Source organism: Chrysochloris asiatica, unplaced genomic scaffold (genome assembly GCF_000296735.1).
Source record: "Chrysochloris asiatica unplaced genomic scaffold, ChrAsi1.0 scaffold00068, whole genome shotgun sequence".
Classification (NCBI taxonomy): domain Eukaryota; kingdom Metazoa; phylum Chordata; class Mammalia; order Afrosoricida; family Chrysochloridae; genus Chrysochloris; species Chrysochloris asiatica.
This window is the reverse complement of record NW_006408586.1, coordinates 10,298,621-10,321,183: the sequence shown is the minus strand read 5'-3', so window position 1 is coordinate 10,321,183 and position 22,563 is coordinate 10,298,621. Positions and strand designations below refer to the sequence as shown.

At 35.3% G+C, this 22,563-nt stretch overlaps 1 protein-coding gene across 1 annotated transcript in view; it reads right to left on the bottom strand.

Annotated features, from left to right (window-relative positions):
• EPHA3 (EPH receptor A3) overlaps nucleotides 1–22,563 on the bottom strand; it is a 542,876-nt gene that overhangs the window by 103,399 nt on the left and 416,914 nt on the right. Inside the window, exons 6-7 of the mRNA XM_006864655.1 lie at nucleotides 7,980–8,104; nucleotides 2,635–2,797 (exon numbers count right to left, since the gene is read on the bottom strand). Of these exons, the coding sequence (XP_006864717.1) occupies nucleotides 2,635–2,797; nucleotides 7,980–8,104 (288 nt within the window). The remainder of the gene's footprint in view (nucleotides 1–2,634; nucleotides 2,798–7,979; nucleotides 8,105–22,563) is intronic.

Below are 22,563 nucleotides of genomic sequence, written 5' to 3'. Positions count from 1 at the left end.
TTGTTGATCCAAGAAAAATGAAGTCCTTGACAACTTCAATCTTTTCTCCATTGGTAAGAATGTTGTTTATTGGTCCAGTGGAGAGGATTTTTGTTTTCTTTACATTGAGATACAATTCATACCGTAGACTGTGGTTTTTGATCTTCATCAGTAAGTATTTTAAGTCCTCTTCACTTTAAGCAAGCAAGATTGTATCATCTGCATATCACAGGTTGTTAATGAGTCTTCCTCCAATCCTGATGCCACGTTTTTCTTCATATACCCTAGCTTCTCATATTATTTGCTGAGCATACAGGTTTAATAAGTATCGTGAAAGAATACAACCTATTGCACTTTTCTTAATTTTAAAACATTCAGTATTCCCATGTTCTGTTCAAACAACTAGCTCTTAGTACATGTATAGATTCTTCATGAGCACAATGAAGTGTTCCAGAATACTTACACTTCGCAGTGCTGTCCATAGCTTGTCATGATCCACACAATCCAAAGCCTTTGTGTAGTCAATAAAGCACATCTTTCTGGCATTCTCTGTTTTCAGCCAAGATCCATCAGACATACGCAATGATATCCCTTACCCCCTGTCCTCTTCTAAATCTGGCTTGAACCTCTGGAAGTTCTCTGTCAATGTATGCTGGTAACCATTTCTGTATTACCTTTAGTAAAAGTTTACTCGCATGGGATATCAAAGATATTGTCCAATGATTTCTGCATTCTGTTGGATCACTTCTTTTTGGAATGGGAACAAATATGGTTCTCTTCCAATCAGTTGGCCAGATATGGTAAATTGATGTAAAACATTAAAGGTAAATTGATGTAAAATAGTCAAACTGCTCAACTTTGAAATTTTTATAAATGGAATAGGAAAGGAGAAAAGGTTTTTTTTAATCCTCCTTTCCTCCTCTTTCTCTCAATTAGGCAAGTATAAGATTTTAATTTGGCAAAAATTATAACACTCTCCTGTTTAAAATTGAAATATTTCTTAAACTTCAGACCCTGAAGGCTCATAAGAAGTTCATGCATAAATACTACCACAGCAATACTTGTGGCAAATCTGGAATTACAAAAGAATTTAAGACTTTGTTATTGTATTTGAAAATTTAGTTATCAGATAAATTAGGAATTCGTGCTGATTAGGAACATACAAGCTAAGATAAAGGTTTCCAAACATATATCAACATAATTAATGTTTATCTAGTTGTGATCTGACCCTATCATCAATCAATATGCCGTATTTTTTCAACAAAACAGAATAAACATTTGCTTTTCCTATTTCTTTGATTTGGAATATTTCCTGGTAAACCCAATTTAGATTTTCTTGTTGCTTTTAACTCACATATTCATTTAACAGGCTGAAAAAAGGTCAATCTGTAATCATTTCAAAAATATTAATTTTTCTTCACATCATTTATATATTGTTTCAAGACTTAGAACCACTAATGTTAAAGTTCTAAATATACTATTAATGCTCCATCTAAGAACTGAACTTATTTTAAATCTTGTTCCCATGAACTTCTACAGTATCTTGCTAAGTTCTATGTCTAATATTCTCTGACAGTAATTTTTCTATGCTCATTTGAAAACAGAAGATTTAGGAGAGGTCTTTAAGGATAACTTTGTGTACATGAATATGGTAGCTCTCTTCTGAGGAGAACTGTTCAGCTGTGAAGATGACAACCTCAACCACTGAATTTATAAAAACATTTTGAACTTAGAATTTAGGATGTCAATGCCTTGTAGAAGTCACAATTTATTATTACCAACAACAAACCTAGCTGTCTAAACAAATAAAAAGTGTCATAGAATATTTAGCCTCATATTGATTTATACAGTTTTTATAACTTTTCGCTAATCCTGAATATTTCCATTAGACCTTAAAATCATACCCACAGTTCTGCCCACATACACGTGTGTGTATGTGTGCGTGTTCAAGCTTTCCTTTGAATCAATTTTATCATCTTACTGGCCTCCTCACTAATTAAGAAACTATATATAATCTTTAGTTTGAATGTTAACATTAATACTATGTCATAATTTTAACTTTCTGAAAATTATACTTTAGCAAAGGACTCTTCTAATATGTTGAAAACATCTATGGCACAAAAGAAAAGCTTTGGTTGCCAATTTTAGAAAAGCCAAATTTAGGGTCGAATGATTTATTCAAATTACTTGTGAATATGAATGAAGTGATAAAACAAATTTTAATAAATCCTTATTTTCCAAGTGATACAAGATTCAGTGTGTTAAGGATTAAAACAAAATTAAGGTCCTCATGGATCAGCAAATTTCTTTTTTGTAGCTCACTGAATCATGCAATGAACCTGGACTATCTGGATTAATAGGCACTAGAATTGTGTTACCATATCACATAATGCTCACCAAAAGCAATTTGTGGATAACAGAAAACCAGGTGCATTCTAGACTTTTGAATATGCTTCCTTTGCAAAGGAGAAAACACACATGAACACCCAGACAAACACAAATACACAGAACCAATGCTATGCCAATTATTACATGACTGAAATCATACACATTCAATTAGTAATATTTGGGTAAACCTGAGGAAGAATAAGAATAATTTATCAGACCCTTTTGAAAGAGTCCTCCCACCATATACTACATTAAACTAATACATACAGTCTGGGCTTGTTTCAAACTCAAACTTGGGGCTGTTGGTCCCATATCCAGCTGCTGTTCGGGCTCGGATTTGGAAGACATATGTAGTGTCAGGCTTGAGGCTACTGATGGTAACATTTGTGCCTCTTGCCCTCAGGATGGTGTAACTTGTCTCTTGTTCCTGCTTTGGAGTAAGAAACATTCATGTTAAAATCAAATCCTCACAATGCAATCAAGTTATAAACAGTGAACCACTCAAATCCTTTCACTAGACAATTCTCTGAGATGTTGATATGGTGGTTTTGTGCTGTGGAGTTGGAGTTGGTTCTGACTCATAGTGGAGCACAAAGCTTCATCTTTCTCTGTCAGAATGGCTGGTAGTTTCAAACTGCTGACCTTGAGGTGAGCAGTCAGACTCATAACCACCACACTACCAGAACTTGTTGTTAAATGCTGTCAAGTCAGTTCTGATACATAGCAGACCTGTATAGGGTTTCTAAGAAGTGGCTAGTAAGTTTGAACCACCCACCTTGTGGTCCACTATTATGAATTAAAAATCCACAAAAATAATTATTTCACTCTCTGAATGAGAGAAAGTACTTTTAGTTTTGTTTTGTAAACTGGACATATTTACTGAATTTCTAATCTGTAATAATAATTTGTGCCCAGGAAATAAAGCAGGAAAGGTTGCATTTTATTTTTGCTAATTCACTAATATTTTAGTCAAAACTGAGAGAAAGCTTCAGTCTAATTCTAAGAAAAAATTTACAAAGAAGTTAAATAAGAAAATTCCTATTAAACTAATAGGAATGCCCTAACAATTCACAAATAGAAAATATTTTCATCTGTCTTAAAATAAGAATTATTAAAAAGTCAAGGTTTCATGTGTGGCTCTACACCAGTAACTTTCTCAGCTGTATTTAATCCAAGTTACTGAAGTTTGGTAGACTTGGATTAAACCTTCAGATTAAAGTCTAGAATTATATTTGCCAAAAAAGAGTCCCTTCTATGAGAGTCACATTGCACACTAAGATATTCACAAGGACTTTAGGAGATTCACACTGCACATTAGTAAAGGTGCTGTGTATCAAGACTTGTTTAGAAATACTGATGTCTACAGAATTGTAGTTTTCCGCTAACATTTATTAATACATACTGAAACCCTCAGGATAACTGATTTCAAGCAAAGGTGAAAAGTTCCTACCCAAGTGGCTGGATGTAGAGGTGGATAACATAAAACAATGCATCCTCAACCAAATTAGAGAGAGGATATTATAAAAAGCATGTCATCCATTACAGACACTTTTTAATGAAGCAGTCAGGTTATATATTAGGAAGGATTTTAATAAAATAATGAAGAAAGTGGAATATATTTATTTGACACAAACATTTTAAAATACGTATATTAATCTTACTTAGAACCAGACTCTGCTCATCAGCATTAGTAAACTACAAGAATAAACTATGTGGACCTTGTGGCATTTACACTGAACTATAATAATTTATGTTTTAGTTCTAAACTTTATGTATATACTATATATATGAATGTGTCTGTACATGTGATGTGTATATATATATATATATATATATCTCCTGGTGTGGCGCTGTGGGTTAATGCGCCAGAATGCAAAGCCATTTGAACTGCAAGGTCGGCTGTTCAAGCTCACCAGCTGCTCCTTAGAAACCCTATACAGGGTCGCTATTGTTCGGAATTGACTCGACGGCACTCAACAACAATATTTTTTTATAATTGCATATATATATATATAGAGAGAGAGAGAGAGAGAGAGACAGAGAGAGACAGAGAGAGAGAGGTAGAGAGAGAGAGGTAGAGAGGTAGAGAGGTAGTAAGCCCTGGTGTGGCACTGTGGGTTAATACTCTGGACTGTGACGTTGGTTTGAATTGCAAGGTCTGTGGTTCAAGCACACCAGCTGGTCCTCGGAAACCGTATACAGGGTCACTACGGGTCAGAAGCAACTTAGCAGTACTTAACAACAACAATGACAATCTATATATGTGTGTGTGTTTATATTAATACTTTGGAATGCAGTGGCTTTGTATGATAAGCACTGGACTGTGAACCACCATATCAGTGGTTTGAGCCTACCAAACACTCCGTGGGAGAAAGATAAGGCTCCTGAAGGTTTGCCACCTTGAAAACCCTATATATGGTCACTAAAAGTAGGCACCTACTCAACAGCACTTAACAACAACAACATATTATGAATACATGTTAAAAAGTTTACATAATAAATATATGCAATTATATATCAAATATTATAACATTTAGGGGGAATCAATAGATTACTTTTACTACACTAATAAATATTATTTAAAAATAATAATGTATATTGTGCTTGTAGAGTGTGTTGGCTCCATATGATAAGCACTGGGCTGTGAACAAATAGGTCTTCAGTTCAAGCCTGCCAGCTGTTCCTGAGGAGAAAGATAAGGCTTTCTGCTCCTGCAAAGATTGAAACTCCTCTGAAACCCTATTCAGGGTAGCTTTGAGTCAGTCCTGACTCGATGGCACTTAACAACAAATTGTGCTTGACTGATGGAGTTTGAAGCATATTCATTTTTACATAAGCATTCATAAAAGATAGGGACATAGATTAACTATATTTTAGAATCAGCCTCATAGATCTGAAGTTTAAGAGTTCTACTTCGGGCTCTTCTATCCAGTCTGACCTGAGGTACATCATTAGTTTTATTTTCATTTTGTTGCATTTTAAATAAAATATGGACACACTTATTGCCCAATCTACCTTGTCATACTTTAAAAACCAGATAATCATGCGATGAGTACTAGATAGTAACTTAGTGGGTGACTCAAAGTCACAATAAAACTTATTTATACTATGATTGTTGTCACAATAAAGTTTATGAGATTTCACATTCTTTCCATTGTAGGTGGGTATTAAAAAATATTGACATCATACTTATGGAATACATTGACTTCAGTGAAGAAAACATTGCATAATGCAAAGGAAAGGTTATGCCTTACAACTTTTTATACAAATTATTATTCCAATAATTCATGTATCCATAATTATGCAGTGTGGCGCTGCGGGTTTATGCGCTGGATTGCAAAGTCAGTTTGAACCATAAAGTCAGTGGTTTAAGCTCACCAGCTGCAACTCAGAAACCCTATACGGGGTTGCTTGCTATGTATGAGTCAGAACCGACTCGACTGCACTAACAACAACAAAAGGTGATACGCAGGAAACTTACTTAAAAATAAGTGACAACAGCCAGGATTCAAAACAGAGATAATACTAGCAGTGAGACTGGAATATACAGCAAATGTCCCTAAGTCTTGAGTTTTCTTGTTTACAAAATGATGTACAGTTTCATAGGGATTACCAGAGTGTTGTATTTTAAATGTTTGCAGAAATGCTCTAAATATTAAACTGCTATATAAATGCACTATTTGTTTTTAATTCACCTTGAAGTCCTTTGCAAACTGGAGTGGTGGCAGTTATGTGCCATGGAGTCAGTTCCGACTTGTAGCGGCCCTGTGTAGGGATTCTGAAGCTATAACTGTTTATGAGAGCAGAAAGCCTCATCTTTCTCCCATGGAACTGCTAGTAATTTCAAACTATTGAGATTAGCAGCCTGATTTGTAGCCACTACGCTACCAGAGTGCCTTGCAGACTGGAGTAGATACACAAATATATATATACATATTTCACATTGCTGTTGTTCAGTGCCATCGAGTCAGGTCAGACTCATAGTGACCCTTTATAGGCTTTCTGAGAAACTGATGGGTTTTAATTGCCGACCTTCTGGTTCCAATACACTTTTCTTTCAAACATTACCATAACTTATAACCAAGATGAAATAAGTGCAGTTTATAGTAATGTAATGTTGTTGTTAAATGCTGGAGTCAGTTCTGATTCATAGTGACCCAGTATAGGATTTCAGAGGCTTTTAATCTTTGCAGGAGCAAAGACTCCTCTTTCCCCCACAGAGCCACTGGCTAGCTCCAACCTTGGACTTTGAGATTCGCAGTCCAGGGTTTACCATTTGGTGCCACCGTGCTCCCCATAGAGATATAATATCACTCTTTGAATTCTACTTAATTTTAAAAATACAAACATGTATCTATTTTTTTTATAATTGCATTATTGTACTAAATTTTATATGAGGCAAACCTACCACACCAAGTAACTCCCAAAACTACAAACTCACTGCCATTGAGTCAATTTTGACTCATAGCAACCCTCTGTAGGCACTGCAAACTAATACCCTGGGTCGTTTAGAACCAAAAGGTCAGGAGTTCAAGCTTACCAGCCACTCCTGAGAAACCCTATACTGGGTTGCTATGAGTTGGATCCGACTTGACAGCAGTTAACAATAACAACATACGGTTTTGGAGAGTCCTGGTATGGCTGCCAGGACAATGCACTTGACCACAAAGTAAGTTTGAACCTCAAGGTTGATGGTAAAATTCACCAACCACTCGTTGGAGAGTGGGCTTGAACTGACTACCTTGTGGTTCACAGTCCAGTACTGATCCTACAGTGCCACAACAGAAGTCCAGGATTACCTCTAGTACTTTTTAAATTCTCATTTTAAATTCTCATGCACAAAATCAAGAAAACTTTCATTGTCAGTTCAATAATGCAACATTTTGAAAAATAAATAAGGAAGACTGAAGAAGAATTATACGTTGTTCCTATCTCTGCTGAATGAAATTCATGCAAATGTGTGAGTCAGGAAATAAGACTTGAGGCCATGAAATGTAATTAGATTAAGGAATGGACTGCTAACTGCAAGGTAGGCGGTTCAAACCCACAGCTGTTCCTTGAAAACCCAACACAGGGTTGCTATGAGTTAGAACTAATTTTCTGGCACTTAACAACAACATTAAATAATACAGAGATCAGGGAATTTGGTATGAAAGGAACTCAGTGTCATTCATTTTATACTAGCAATCTGATTTATTTTTTTAAAGTTCCATTTAGCTAGGGTTTATCATTGGAGAATGGGAGATATTCAACAAGTTACTTCTAAATCTCTCCCTAACGAATAAATTTGTTTCACACAATGAGGGTTCAAAACAGAGACCTACCACTTACTGGAGTCCTTGTCATGCAGTGGTTATGAGTTGAATTTCTAAGCACAAGCTCTCAGAAGTTCAAATCTATTAGCCTTACCATAAGTGAGACTTTCAGTTCCATAAAGATTTACAGCCTTGCAAACCTGGTACAGGATCATTATGAGTTGGAAATGACTTGACAGCACAGAGCCAACCAACCAACCACTTATCAGTCACTCTACTGTTATCTTAGCAAGAGCACAGTTCATGATAAAATACCTCCCTTCACTACATAATGCTCATTTTACATTGCTTCCCCACCTTTTCATAGTATTTGACCTCATAGTCCAATATGATCCCATTAGGATGTTCAGGTTCTTGCCATGATAAAGAGATGCTGTTCCTGGATGTCTGGTCCTTCTTAATCGTCACAACAGGTGATGGAGCTGCAATGAGAGAATGGGGTGAGATGGGAGGAGGCAGGTTAATGGGGTTGTGAGACAGGGAAGAAGAGTAGAAAAGAAGGAAACAAGCAAATGGAGTCTATCACTGTTCTAATCTTTGGCAAGAAAGCACTATTTCCATTTCAAAGGCTCTTGAGTATTAATCTGGCTCCATATCAAGCCTCAGCAGCTGGATTATAACCATGATACATGCAGGCCTATGGAAAACGAGCTGAGATTTTCTGCTTCTGGTAGACTAGTGGCAAGTGAGCAGATGGTTTCAATCTGCTACTATAATGTAAGCAATGAAATAAATTTGATATATTAAAAAAAAGAACAAAACATCAGGACTACCTATTTGTTATAATGTTGTAAAGTTATTAATACCAGATTCTTCAGCACACTGATAACATTTTCATATGCAACTTTGTATGACGACTGGAATCCATTATGCACAAAGAGTCCCATGGTATCCATAGGTAGTAATGATACTTAGTGAATTATGAAATAGATATGATTTAGGACTTATTACAGTAGGTCTTGACTTCTGACAAAAAATTTTCCTGAATAGAAATAGATAATATCAGGAAAATAGCAACCTTGTGTTAATTTTTATTGGTTAAATACTATTTTTAATAAGGGGAGTGCAGTGGCTATATACCATAAGCACTATACTGTGAACTGCAGTTTGGCAGTTTGATCTCACCAGCCGCTCTGCAAGAAAAAGATGAGGCTTTTTATTCCGCAAAGGAGTGCAGCTTTGGAAACCCTATACAGGGTCACTATGAGTAAGAATCAACTCGCCAGACTCAAAAACAACAACAGCATTTAATAAGAATGCTAGGAAAATGACTGCTATAGATATATCTAGAATGACTAGATATATTTTGAGTTATTTATATCTTGCCATGCATTTTCAAAATATAGAATACAAATTTTAAAAAATACAAAATTCTGCTTGGATGAGTACTATAGGGTCACCTTCATATACATCTCAAGATTAAATATATTTTAACTGATTTCCTATTTCAATCTTTTCATTTAAAAGAAAAATGCAGACTGTCTATCATAATATATTTCTGTTTTTAAACGTTTGGCAAAAACAATATCTCAGGTGGCACTCAGTGTCATCTTATTCTAATGGAATTACTACTAAAACATGAGCAACAGTAAAACATCTCCATAGGTTTTAGCTACAGTAACATCTGAATTAGTTTTCTTATAAAGAACTTACATTCTTTTAGATTTTTCTCAAATCAAGGACAATTGGGACTTTACACATTTGCATTCCCTAAAGAAGCAAGTAGTTGGTGTTCCATATTTGTTCATTTGACATTTCTATGACCATTCCTTAGAGTTCTGGTATGGCGTGGTGGACTAATGAGAACTGAAAAGTTAGTTTGAATCACAAAGTCAGTAGTTCAAGTTTACCGGATGCTCCTTGGAAACCCAGTACTGGGTCACTATGAGTCAGAACCAACTTGATGGTACTTAACAACAAATAATGACCATCCCATGTCAACTTTTGCATCTAACTTCTTATTTAAACTATTACCTTTATAAACACTTTTCATTTTTGTTCCTCTCACAACTATGTCATTCATTTAAGTTCTCCTTGTAACAATGAAAAGTGTAAGTCTAAATATATAGTCTCTAAAAGGAAATTTCCAATCCACTTATTTCTAGAGTCTGTTACAACACTGTAGGATAACCACATGGTAGGCAGTTCAAACCTACCGGCTGCTCCTCTAAAACCGAATACAAGGTCACTATGAGTCAGAAATGATGAGACTATACTTAATAACAATAAGAAATGGCTTTATACACAAATTATAGCATAATGTCTTTAATAGCTTAGGAATGATTACTTAATATTTCTGAAGGAAAAGGGATGTTGTTGTTACTTTTCAGGTGGAAAAGTTAAGTCATTTTCTCATCCATTTAACTGTGCTTAGCAATTGTTGTTGTTGTTATAAAGTGTCATTGAGTTGGTTCTGACTCATTAACAACTCTGTATATATATAGGGTTTCTCAGGAGCAACTGATAAGTTTGAACTGCCAACCTTGTGGTTCAAACAGACCTTGAGGTCGAAGACTTATCCTATGATGCCACATGGCTAGCAATTAACATAATTTAATGTAAACTAATATCATTTACTCACATTATTCATCATTTTTATGTTTTATTTTTCCAGTTGGCCTCACTTTACCCCTGTGGTTTGTTACTCTAATGCTGATTTTAAGCAAAGGACAGGTCATTTTGATTATATTTTAGAGAAAGCTTTATAAACATGTACAATGTTTATAGACATATAACTGAGTTATAAATAAGTGTCAAATATGTTATATTTTGTGAGAATTATTTTCTTTGTACTTACTATAACAAGTACTTGGTAAAAATCAATTAGTTATTCAATCACTAATAGACAACTTGCAGACCCAATGTCTTAGGACCAAATTTTACTTTTTGTACAGAAACAAAGAAAGAAATTTCACAAAGTATTCTGGGAAGCACATCCATTAGTAGAGTAACTTGTAATGTCTCCTCACAGACCATTTCAAAGAAGTTTAGTTTTGAAGCATTCTCCTGGCAAACCCATGGAGTCCCTACACCCAATTCATAATACCATTGGTTTACTTTTCCTGTTGACTAAAATGAATTTTCAAAAAAATTTGAAAATGACCATGTATAAAATCTCTCCTCACAAAACCAAGAAAGACAACATAATGAATTTCAAAGGAATTGTTGTGACAGAGGTATTATTAATTTTTTAATGATAGTTTTGGAGGCAGTTTTGGGGGTCTGCCTAAATTTTACTGCTTGTGCAATGGACAGGACTTTATAACTGCTGAATTTCTTCAAAGGTCTTTGAGGATGCCTCAGGGTCCCGTTGAACTGTAATTTCTCACACTTACATAGAGGTAATTGCTCGAAGCTTGTGCCATCTCTATGCTAAATGAACCTTTCCTCATTGCTCCTTCTATGTCCCTGGTAAATCATTTGGTCTGTTCATATAAGACATACTTTTGGAGCTGGCTGCATTTCAGTGCAGTTTCAATCAAATGCACCTGCTGGAAGCTGGTTGCATTTATGTAGCATTGATCAATATTTTAATACTTATTAATAAATTATTAACAGATTTTTTTCTCTCCCCTAGCAAATAATTTTAAAACACAATAAAACTGCAGAGATGAAATCCATAGATAACTCCTTGTATAAATTATTTCCAAAAGGTTTTCTAGATCAGTTTCTAATTCACATCTTGAAATATAATTTATCTATATTTACTCATCTATTGAAGGAACTCTGGGAGCATAGTGGTTATGAGTAGGGCTGCTAACCTCAAGGTCAACAGTTCAAAATTAACAGCTTTTCCTTAGGAGAAAGATGAGGCTTACAGCTACTGTAAAGATTTACAGCCTCGGAAACCCTGTACAGGGACGCTATGAGTCGGAACTGACTCTGTGGTATACCACCACCACCGAGTGTTACAGTTTGTAACATTAATGAGAAACAATTATATGGATTACATTCATTTTAGTTAGTTTTCAGGTGCCAAGGAGCACTGTGTTTAAATCGCTAATTTCTAAATTGCATTGCTGTTCTTAATTTTTTTTTTTTTCAATAAAAGAACATGTTATTGGAATCTGTAAGATAGTTTTGATTTATTTTGTTCCCCTTCCATTTTTTTTTTGTTGTTGTTGTTGTTGTTCTTATTTTAATGTGTGTCTTAAAAGAATGAAGGCTAATAATTATATGGGGAAAGACAAATCTACCTTTAAAATAATGGTTCACAGCTAGGAGGTTTGAGAAGTTTCAAAGAAGGAAATTTCCCTGCCAAGCCCCACCCCCCTCAAAAAAAAAAAAAAAAAAAAGGGTGTTAGTATAAACCAGGGCTTCAGGCATTCATGTAGTTAATTAAAGGAGAGTTTTGTAGGGAAAAAGAAACTGGTAAGAAATTCTGAAAAAGTTATAAGGCAGTAATTTTTAGTAAATTAATGGTGTTCTTTAAAATGATGGCTTGGTGTTTAGAATGCATATTTGTTGCATTGGTATAGCTGAAGGAGTATTATTTTTTCTTTTTACCTTTTGATGTGTATGCCATTGAACAGATGGGTCCTTTGGGAAGCATTAGAGAAAGGGGACATGACACACCAACAGGACGGATTGACTCTATTTAACTGAGCTATTTCTAAAGGAATATAAATATAACAAAAAGTACTGGATAGGACAGAGGGCATGACACCTCATGAGTCACAGTTAATCATCCTGCATGAAGCTTTCTTCAACTTACACTCTACCTACCATTGGACATGTCCGACATTCCAGACACCCCTCTCCCAAATAAAAGGCTAATTTATACGCCACAGTGGACTTTTTTATGGCTCTTTTGGATATTTCTGTTCATTTTTCTTTACTTAATTTTTTTTGTGAAGTAATAGGACTGAACAGGTTTTTCACCCTATGTTGTTGCTATTCGGTGCCATCTGGTCAGCTCCAACTAATAGCAACTCATGTACTACAGAACAAAACACTGGAAGGCCATTCCCACCATCAAAACTGTTGCTATGCTATGCTAGAGCCCACTGTTACAGTCATGGGGTCAATCTACCTTGTGGAGGGTCTTTCTCTCTTTTGTAGACCTCTACTTTACCAAGAACGATGTCCTTCTCCAGGAAATGGTTTTTCCTGATAATAAGTTCAAAATATGTTAGACAAAATCTCACCATCCTTGCTTCTAAAGAACTTTCTGTCTGTACTCCTTCCAACACAGATTTATTTGTTCTTCTGGCTTTCCATGACAGATTTAATATTTTTGCCAACACCCTACCTCATAGGCATCAATTTTGCTTTCACCTTCATTTCTTCCGCATAGAAGTTCTGGCTTTCATACATATGAGGCCACTGAAAATCTCTTGGCTGTGTCTTAGTTTTCAAAGTGACATCTTTGACTTCTTAAAAGGTCTTTTGCAACAGACTTTCCCAATGCAGTAAGCCATTTGATTTCCTGATTGCTGCTTCTATCAGCGTTGATTGTAGAGCCAAGTTAAATGAAATCCTTTATAGCTACAATATTTTCTCCATTTATCATAAATTGCTTCTTGGCTCAGTTGTAAGGATGGTTATTTATTCTATGTTGAATTATAATTCATATTGAAGGCTGTAGTCTTTGATCTTCATCCACAAGTACTTCAAGTCTTCTTTGCTTTCAGCAAACAAGGTTGTGTTATTGTCATATTGCAGGTTGTTGATGATGTGATGTTATTTATCATATATCGCAGGCTGTTAAAGATGCTGTATTCCAGCTTTTCAAGTTATTTTTCAGCATACAAATTGAATAATATGCTTAAAGAATACAACCATGACACACCTTTGCTGATATTAAATCACAGTCTCCCTTGATGGTGGTGGTGGTGGTGGTAATATGCCGTGGAGTTGGTCCCGACTCATAGTGACCCTGTACATGGTTGCCAAGGCTATAAATCTTACGGGATCAGAAAGCCTCATCTTTCTCCAACAGAACATTTAGTTTTGAACTGCTGACCTTGAAGTTAGCAGCCCAATTCATAACCACTATGCTACTAGATCTCCTTATGGTTTTCCTTTGGTCTTTTTATGGGCTCTTAAGCAAAATTAATTTTTCTGGAATTCCAAGTCTTGCAATGTTATCCATAATTTATTATGAATGATACAGTTTAATGCCTTTGTATTGTTAATAAAACACAAATAAACATCTTTCTAGTATTCTCTGCTTTCAGTCAAGATCCATCTGCAATCAGCAATGATACCCCTCTTTTCACTTAGTATTCCGAATCTGGCTTTAATTTCTGACAGTTCTCGTCAATAAAATGCTGCAATCAGTTTTGAATTTTCTTCATAAAGATTTTACTCCTGTGTGGTACTAAAGGTATTGTGAGATAATTTATGCATTTTGTTAATAGAAAACATTTCTTTGACAAGAACAAGAACATGGATCTCTACCAGTTGGTTGACCAGGTAGCTGTCTTCCAATTTCTGGATAAAAGATTGAAGTTGTCAAGGATTTCAGTTTGCTTGAATCTACATCAACACTAATGAAAACAGCAATCAAGAAATCTAATGATGTATTCCATTGGTAAAATCTGTAGCACAAGACCTCTTAAAGTGTTATAGAGTGAAGATGTCACTTTAAGGACTAAGGTGAACCTATTCCACGACATGGCATTTTCAGCCACCTCATGTACAAGTGAAAGCTGGACATTAAATGAAGAAAACTGGAGAATAACAGACACATTTGAACTGTGGTGTTATCAAAGAATATTGAAAGTACACAGATTTCCAGAAAAACAAACAAATTTGTCTTGCACAAAATAAAGCCAGAATGCTTCTTAGAAGCAAGGAAGGATGGTGGAACTTGACTAATATACTATTTGCATGCTATCAGGAGGGACAATTATAATTAGTAAATTGGAGATTCAGTGAGAAACAGGAAATCCCTAAGGAGCTGGATTGACACAGTGCCTGCAAAAATGACCTAAGATATAACAATGATTCAGAGGATGGTACAGGAAAAGACACTGTTTTATTCTGTTGTACATAAGTGCAATGAATATGAGTACCTAACAACTGAAAACAATAAATGAGTGAGCACCTCCAGCAGTGCATCCATTTGTTGAAACATTTCAATCGGTATTTCATCGATTTCTGGTGCCTTGTTTTTCATCAATAACTTCAGTGACATCTGGACTTCTTGCTTTGAAACCAGTGTTCCTTGGCTATTTGGTAATTCTTTAAATAGTTGAATGCTGACCAATTCTTTTGGGTACAGTGACTGTCTGTATTCCTTCCATTTTCTTTTGATGTTTCCTGCATCATTCCATATTAAGCCCATGGTCGTTTTGTGTCCTCTAGGTGGTTCTACCATCATACATCTATCTGTCAGTTTGTTATGTAGTGATGGCTTGTGTGTTGCTGTAGTTCTAGAAGCTATGCCACCAGTATTTTAATTATCAGCAGGGTACAAGCATGATGGACAGGTTTCAGCTGAGCTTCTTGATGAAGATAGACTAACATCATTGGAGAAAGCTGATTTCTGAATATGCAGTCACTTAAAACCTTATTAATAGCAATAGAATACTGTCAGATAGCTCCAAAATATTGTAAGATATAGTGCTAGAAGATGAGCCACTCAGGTTGGAAGGCACTCAAAAAATACAACTGGTGAATAGCAGCCTCCTCAAAGTAGAGTTGATCATGATGACATGAATGGAGTAAAGCCCTTGAGACCTTCATTTGCTGATGGGGCACAACTCAAAATGAAGAGCAATAACTGTAAACATCCTTTAATAACTGAACATGGAATTACAAAGTATGAATCTAGTGAAATTGTCAAAAATGAAATAGAATGCACAAACATTGATATCCTAGGCATTAGTGAGCTGAAATGAATTGGTTTTGGCCATTTGAATCTGACAATCACGTGGTTTACTATGCTGGGAATGACAAATTGAAGAGGAATGGCATCACAGTCGTCATCAAAAAGAGCATTTCAAGATCTATCTTGAAGTCTGTAATAGGATAATAGCAACACACATACAATGACTACCAGTTAATACCGATATTATTCAAATTTATGCACCAACCACTAAAGTTAGTGATGATGAAATAGAAAAAATTCTACAACTTGTTCAGTCTGAAATTGATCAAACATACAATCAAGATATATTGATAATTAATGTTAATCAAAACGCAAAGGTTGGAACCACAGAGGAAGGATCAGTAGTAGTAGGAAAATAACTCCTTGTGATACAAACAATGCTAGAGATAGCATGATAAAATTTTTCAAGATCAATGACTTCTTCATTGCAAATACCTTTTTAAAACAACATAAAAGATAACTATACACATGGACCTTACCAGATGGAATACACAGAAATAAAATTGATTACATTTGTGGAAAGGAATGATAGAAAAATTCCATATATCATCAGCCAAAACAAGGCCAGACCATCAATTGCTCCTATGCAAGCTCAGGCTGAAACTGAAAAAAAGTAAGACAAGTCTACAAAAGCCAACATAAGACCTTGAACATATCCCACCTGAATTTAGAGATCGTTTGAAAGATAGATTTGATGCATTAGACACTAAAGAATGAAGTACACACTAAGAACATCATACAGGAAGATAGTGCAAGATCCTTAAGAAGACAGGAATTCAGCAAAAGATCAAAATGGATGTCAGAAGAGAATCTGAAAGTTGCTCTCCTATGTGCATCTGCTAAAGCAAATGGAAGAAATAAGGAGATAAAAAGAAATTTTCAAAGGCAGCCTAAGAAGGCAAAGGCAAATACTATAATAAAAGGTGCAAAGATCTGCAGTTAGAAAACCACAAAGGAAGAACTTCTCGTATATGTTCTTATCAACCTGAGTGAATTGAAGAATAAGCTTCAAGTCTTCATATGAAATTTTGAAGGATTATATGGGCAAAATATAGAAGAATGCAGAGTCAATGTACCAAAAAGAAATGGTCAATGCTGAGCCATTCAAGAGGTAGTATATGGTCAAGAGCCAATGATACTGAAGGAAGAAATCCAAGGTGCACTGAATGCATTGGCAAAGAACAAGACTCTGGGAATTAATATAATGCAAATTGAAATCTTTCAACAAATTGATGCAGAACTGGAGGCACTCACTCATCCATGCCAAGAAATTTGGAAGACAATCTACCTGGCTAAGTGATGGGAAAAAAGTCCATATTTGTGCACATTCCAAAGAGAGATGATACTACAGAATACATAAATCATTGGACAATATCATTAATATCTAAAGCAAGTAAAATTTTGCTAAAGATAATTGAAAAACTTTGGTTATGACAATCTACAGCAACATTTCAGAGAATGAGTATTCCTTTACATTTACTTCTGCTCATGAGGAACCTGCACATAGACCAAGAGGTATTTTTTTCAAATAGAACAAGGGAACACTGGTTTAAAATTACGAAAGGTTGTTGCCAGGGTTGTATTCTTCCACCAAATTTTTTCAGTCTTTATGCTGAGCACATAATCTAAGAAGTTGGATTACATGGTGAAGAACGTGGCATCAGGATTGGAGGAAGACTCATGAACAACCTGCAATATGCAGATGATAAAACCTTGCTTGCTGAAAGTTAAGAGGACTCAAAATACTTACTGTTGAACATCAAAGACCACAGCTTCTGCTATAGTTTCCACCTCAATGTAAAGAAAACAAAAATCCTCACCACTGGACCAAGAAATAATATCAAAATCAATGGAGAAAAGATTGACTTTATCAAAGTCTTCATTTGCTCAGGTCAACCATCAACACTCATGGAAGTAGGAGTCAAGAAATCAAATGATGTATTGCATTAGGCAGCTATGCTGCACAAGACCTCATTAAAGTGTTTAAGATCAAAGATACCAGTTTGAAGACTAATGTGCATCTGACCCAAACCATGGTATTTTCAAAAACCTCATATTCATGTGAAAGTTAGACATATTCATGTGAAAGGAAGACACTAGAAGAATTGATGCATTTGAATGATGGTGTTGGAGAAGAAAAATGAAAGTACCACGGACTGCCAAAAGAACAAAACAATCTGTGGAAGAAGTACTGCCAGAGCGCTCCTTGGAAACCAGGATGGCCAGACTTTGTCTCTCATACTTCAGACATATTGTCAAGAGGGACTAGTCCATGGATAAGGATACCATGTTTGGTATAGTGAAGGGTCGGAGACAAAGAAGACCCCCAATGAGATGGATGGCACAATGGCAGCAGCAATGGGCTCAAGCATATCAACGATTGTGAAGTTGGTACAGGACTGGGCAGTATTTTGTTTTATTGTGCATGGGGTCGTTATGATTCAGTATTGACCATATGATACTTAAAAACAACAAAAAGGTGGTTCCAAATCATAGCCACCCTGTATAATGTTTCTGAATAGCAGTTGGTGAGTTTAAATGCTAACCCTGTGGCTAGCAGTTAAGTGTTTATCCGACAGCACTGCATCAGGTCTGAATACTTCAATATTACAACTTAATGCTTGAATTTTTTCTTAAGTTGTTTCATCTTGAAAAATGCTGAGAGTTTTTCCTTTTTGATTTCCTAGCTCCAGGTCTTTGCACATTTCATTATAATACTTTAGTTTGTCTTCTAAAGCTTGAATTTTTTTTTTTTTAATTATATATTACCTTATTTTCACTGGACTGCAAGGTTGGCTTGAACAACAAGGTTGATGGTTCAAACTCACCAGCCACTCCTTGGAAACACTATGCTAAGTTGCTATGAGTCAGAATGGACTTGAAGGCACTTAATATAATATTGTCTACTAATTTGTGGGTTTTCTGAAAGCTGTTATCAAAGTGCTTTTCAATTTCTGTTGTAAGGAGGGAGAAAAAACTTTCTTAGAAGCAAAGTCTGAATTGTTGTCTATATATTCTTTCATAGACTTGGACCACTGTAATGGCATTCTCTTGAATCTGCTAAATGTAATGAATTGTCTAGTGTATGATAGAGATTGCCACTTAACAGCAAACAACGTAACTCCAGTTTAGAGGCAAGGCATGATTTCTAAAACAGTAGTTCTTCATTTATTTGTAGAGGTAAGGGAAATATATTTCATTGTTTATGCAACCTGAACTATTGACTATGTCTAAGGAAATAGCATAAATAATTACAACCGGAAAGCAGAACTGTTCAACTAAAACTATTTCCATATAAACAAATCAAGTTGAAGATGAAGCTGTGTCATTCACAATTTGTATTAAAATCACACATAATATTTGTATATGCAAGAGCTACTTACAGATGTGGAAGGGATTCATTATTTTAACTTTGGTGTTTTTAAAGCTACTTTTAACATTATTCTGAAACTAAAATACGACACATCCTTGGAATCAGGAAGTCAAACAGCAAAATCAAACTCCTAAAGGATTTAAGTTGGTTCATTTGTTTTTATTGGGACCTTCCTTATTCTGAGTTTGGGAATTTCTAATGAACCTCTGAGGTATCTCTGTGGTTTAGGAATTGAACAAGTTAAAGTAAAAACAATAAAGGTTCAGTATTTCCTTTCTAAGTGAGCCAGTGCTGTTAAAAATTATCTCCATGGGAAAATATCATGCAGTAAATGGTTGAAAGATTTTTCTTTTGAATCAGACATGCCTTAAAAGCATTTCTCTTTAACATTCATTACAATGACCACTTAAAAACATTTCCTTTAATTTTTTTTTTTTTTTAAGAACTGAGAACATCTATTAAAGCCAGACACACTTTTAAACATGGTTTAGCATAACCATTCACAGCTTAATGTTCTCAATCCTACCATCTCATCCTTAATTTCCCAAACCTGGTGTTTTCCAGAATTTCCTGTTTGGGTCCCAGACCTCACCATTTTTGCAATCTACCAATCTTAAAATTTCAGAGTTATACTTCTTTATATATTCTCCATCACCACCAACACTGCTTGCCAATAAACTCTAACTTCTGAAAGTTGTTGAATTTTCTTTCTACTCTATTCTAGTTCTCCAACCCTGACTTAATTCAAAAGTGTTCCGTTTTATTTATTTTTTAACTGTATCGGATTCTCTGCTTTTTATTTCAATATTTCCAGAATTTCTATTTCAACACATTATGATGACTTATTCAAATGCTCATAATTTCAATTATATTTGTCCTAAACTTGTTAACTAAATCAACATGAGAGTAAATGTCTAGGAATTTATATTTTTAATCAGATGGTAACAAAAAAAAACTCTTATGTTAACACATTTGGGAAATTTAGGAGTATAAAAGGACATATAATTAGAGATTCATTAAAATTATTTTAAGCTTTTCCTAAGACTGTAGCACATGCACTATCTTTATTATTTAATACTAGTCCTTTCAAATCTTGAATTCTAAAGTTAATGTATTTCCTTACTTATCTATACTTGTGTATGTTGTACTCTTTGTTAGGAAGACTCAATCATTTCCTATTCTAAGCTATTTATTATCATTCTAAATGAATTGCTAGTATAATTCTTCCATAAATCTTTTCCTGATTCCCTTGATGACAGTTAATCAGTTCCTTCCTCTTGTGTGTCCATACACAATATAGTTCTTTATTCTATTGTCTACTGCATTTTGTTGTAAGTACATCATTGGCTTATTAAACTACATTCTTACTACATTAAACTCTTTAGTGTTTTAAGTGTCTAGCATAGCACCTGACTTGCATAAATGTCATCATATAGATTGCTTAGCTTTCTAATGCAACAGATTTTGACAATCCATGTAATAGCTATGGGTTTTTAAATGCAATTCGTTAATGTGAAAGAGTTTAATATTGATGAGCAACTTTTTTTAAACATTATGTATATTTTTCAACTATTAGGCAATGAAAACCCGGTGGATCAAACTGTTCCCAACTTATCATAGGGATGCCCCAGGATTGAGCAGTATTGCATTCAATTGTGCATGTGGTTACCATAAGTTAGGAGCTTATCCTACAACCAGGAATAAGAAAAACATTAATTACTGGCCAGTACTGGCCAGTAGATGTTAATAAGGTTGCTCTGGTAGCGTAGTGGTTACGAATCGGGCTGCGAACCGCAAGGTCAGCAGATCAAAACTACCAGCTGCTCCACGGGAGAAAGATGAGGCGATCTGCTCCCGTAAAGATTTACAGCCTCGGAAACCCTGTTCAGGGTCGCTATGGGTCGAAACCGACTCGACGGCACTTAACAACAACAACAGATGTTGATTAATCTCTAAAATGAGAAATCATGTAGGTAGAGAATAACATAAATTCTAATAACATAAAAGCTAATCAAACTGTATTAATCACTAGTAGCTAGGTTAGGAAAATGTAGTCTACTAAGATATTTGTTGTTGTTGTTGTTAAGTGCTGTCAAGTCAGTTCTGACCCATAGTGACCAAGTATAGGGATTCCCAGGAGTGAATAGTTAGTTTGAACTACTGAACTTGTGGTTAAAACCGACCTTGAGGTCCTGAGCTTATCCTACAGCACCAGGTCATAGTGATCCTGTATAGGGCTCTGAGGAACAACTGGTGGGTTTGAACAGATCTTGCGGTAAGCAGTTCAGTAGGTAATGTACATCTACAGCATCAATAGTTTAGAGAAAAAAATAATGCTTCTAGGATTTACTTGGACATCCTGTAATATCCTTCTCTCTTAAGTACTTTTGAAGGCCTTGAATACCATCCATAAATCTGCAGTTTCTGTCTAATGAGTTCAATTCTAGAACATCTTATATTGTGATATATACAGTGAAACCTGTGACAGCTGGAATTCAATGAGATTGCCTTATTTTTCTAGATCTCATGAGGTTTTTACTTTTGACAGGGTGCAGGCATATGATTTTCTATTGTTCATTAGAATGGAAGGTACGCATATTGGAGGACACAGTACAGACTTTCACATGGCTATGAGACTGACAGTTCAGCCAGTTAAAATATTTTTGTGTGCATATTGAGTTAATGTGTGATTTTCTTCCTAATAGTCTTTCTTTACCTAAGTATTATGATGCAGCTGGAAGATTGTATTGCATTTTAATATGAGACAAATAAAATTAAACTACCTCTAAGTCGTTCATGGAGTCCTAGTGTGGCACTGTGTGTTAATATGCTGGACTGCAGTCATTTGAACTGCAAGGTCGGCAGTTCAAGCTCATCACCTGCTCCTCTGAAATCGTATACAGGGTCACTATGGGTTGGAAACATCCCAACGGCACTTAACAACAACAACAGGTCATTCTTGATGTGGCACTACAGGATAAACACTGGTATACAAACTACAAGGTTGGCAGTTCAAACCCACCAGCTGTACCTTGGAAATGCTATACAGGATCACTATGAGTTGTAATAGACTTGACAAACACAAAACAATAGGCCATTTTTTTAATTAATTACATATGAGACATGAAATGTTCTTCAAAAACTCTACACAGATATATTTGGTTATACATTAACAACCTGTGATATTCAGATGATAAAACCTTGCTTACTGAAAGTGAAGAAGACTTAAAATATTTACTGATGAAGATCAAAGACCACAGCCTTCAGTATAGATTACATCTCAATGTAAAGAAAACAAAAATCCTCACCACTGGACCAATAAACAACATTCTTATCAACGGAGAAAAGATTGACGTTGCCAAGGACTTCATTCTTTTTGGAACAACTATCAACATTCACGGAAGCAGCAGTCAAGAAATCAAACGAGGTATTACATTAAGCAAATCTGCTGCACAAGACCTTTTTTTTAAAGTGTTGAAGAGCAAACATGTCAGCTTGAGGACTAAGGTGCATCTGACCCAAGCCCTGATATTTTCAATAACCTCATATGAATGTGAAAGCTGGACAGTGAATAAGGTAGACCATAGATGAATTGATGCTTTTGAGTTATGGTGTTGGAGGAGAATATTGAAAGTGCCATGGGCTGCCAAAAGAACCAACAGATCCATTTT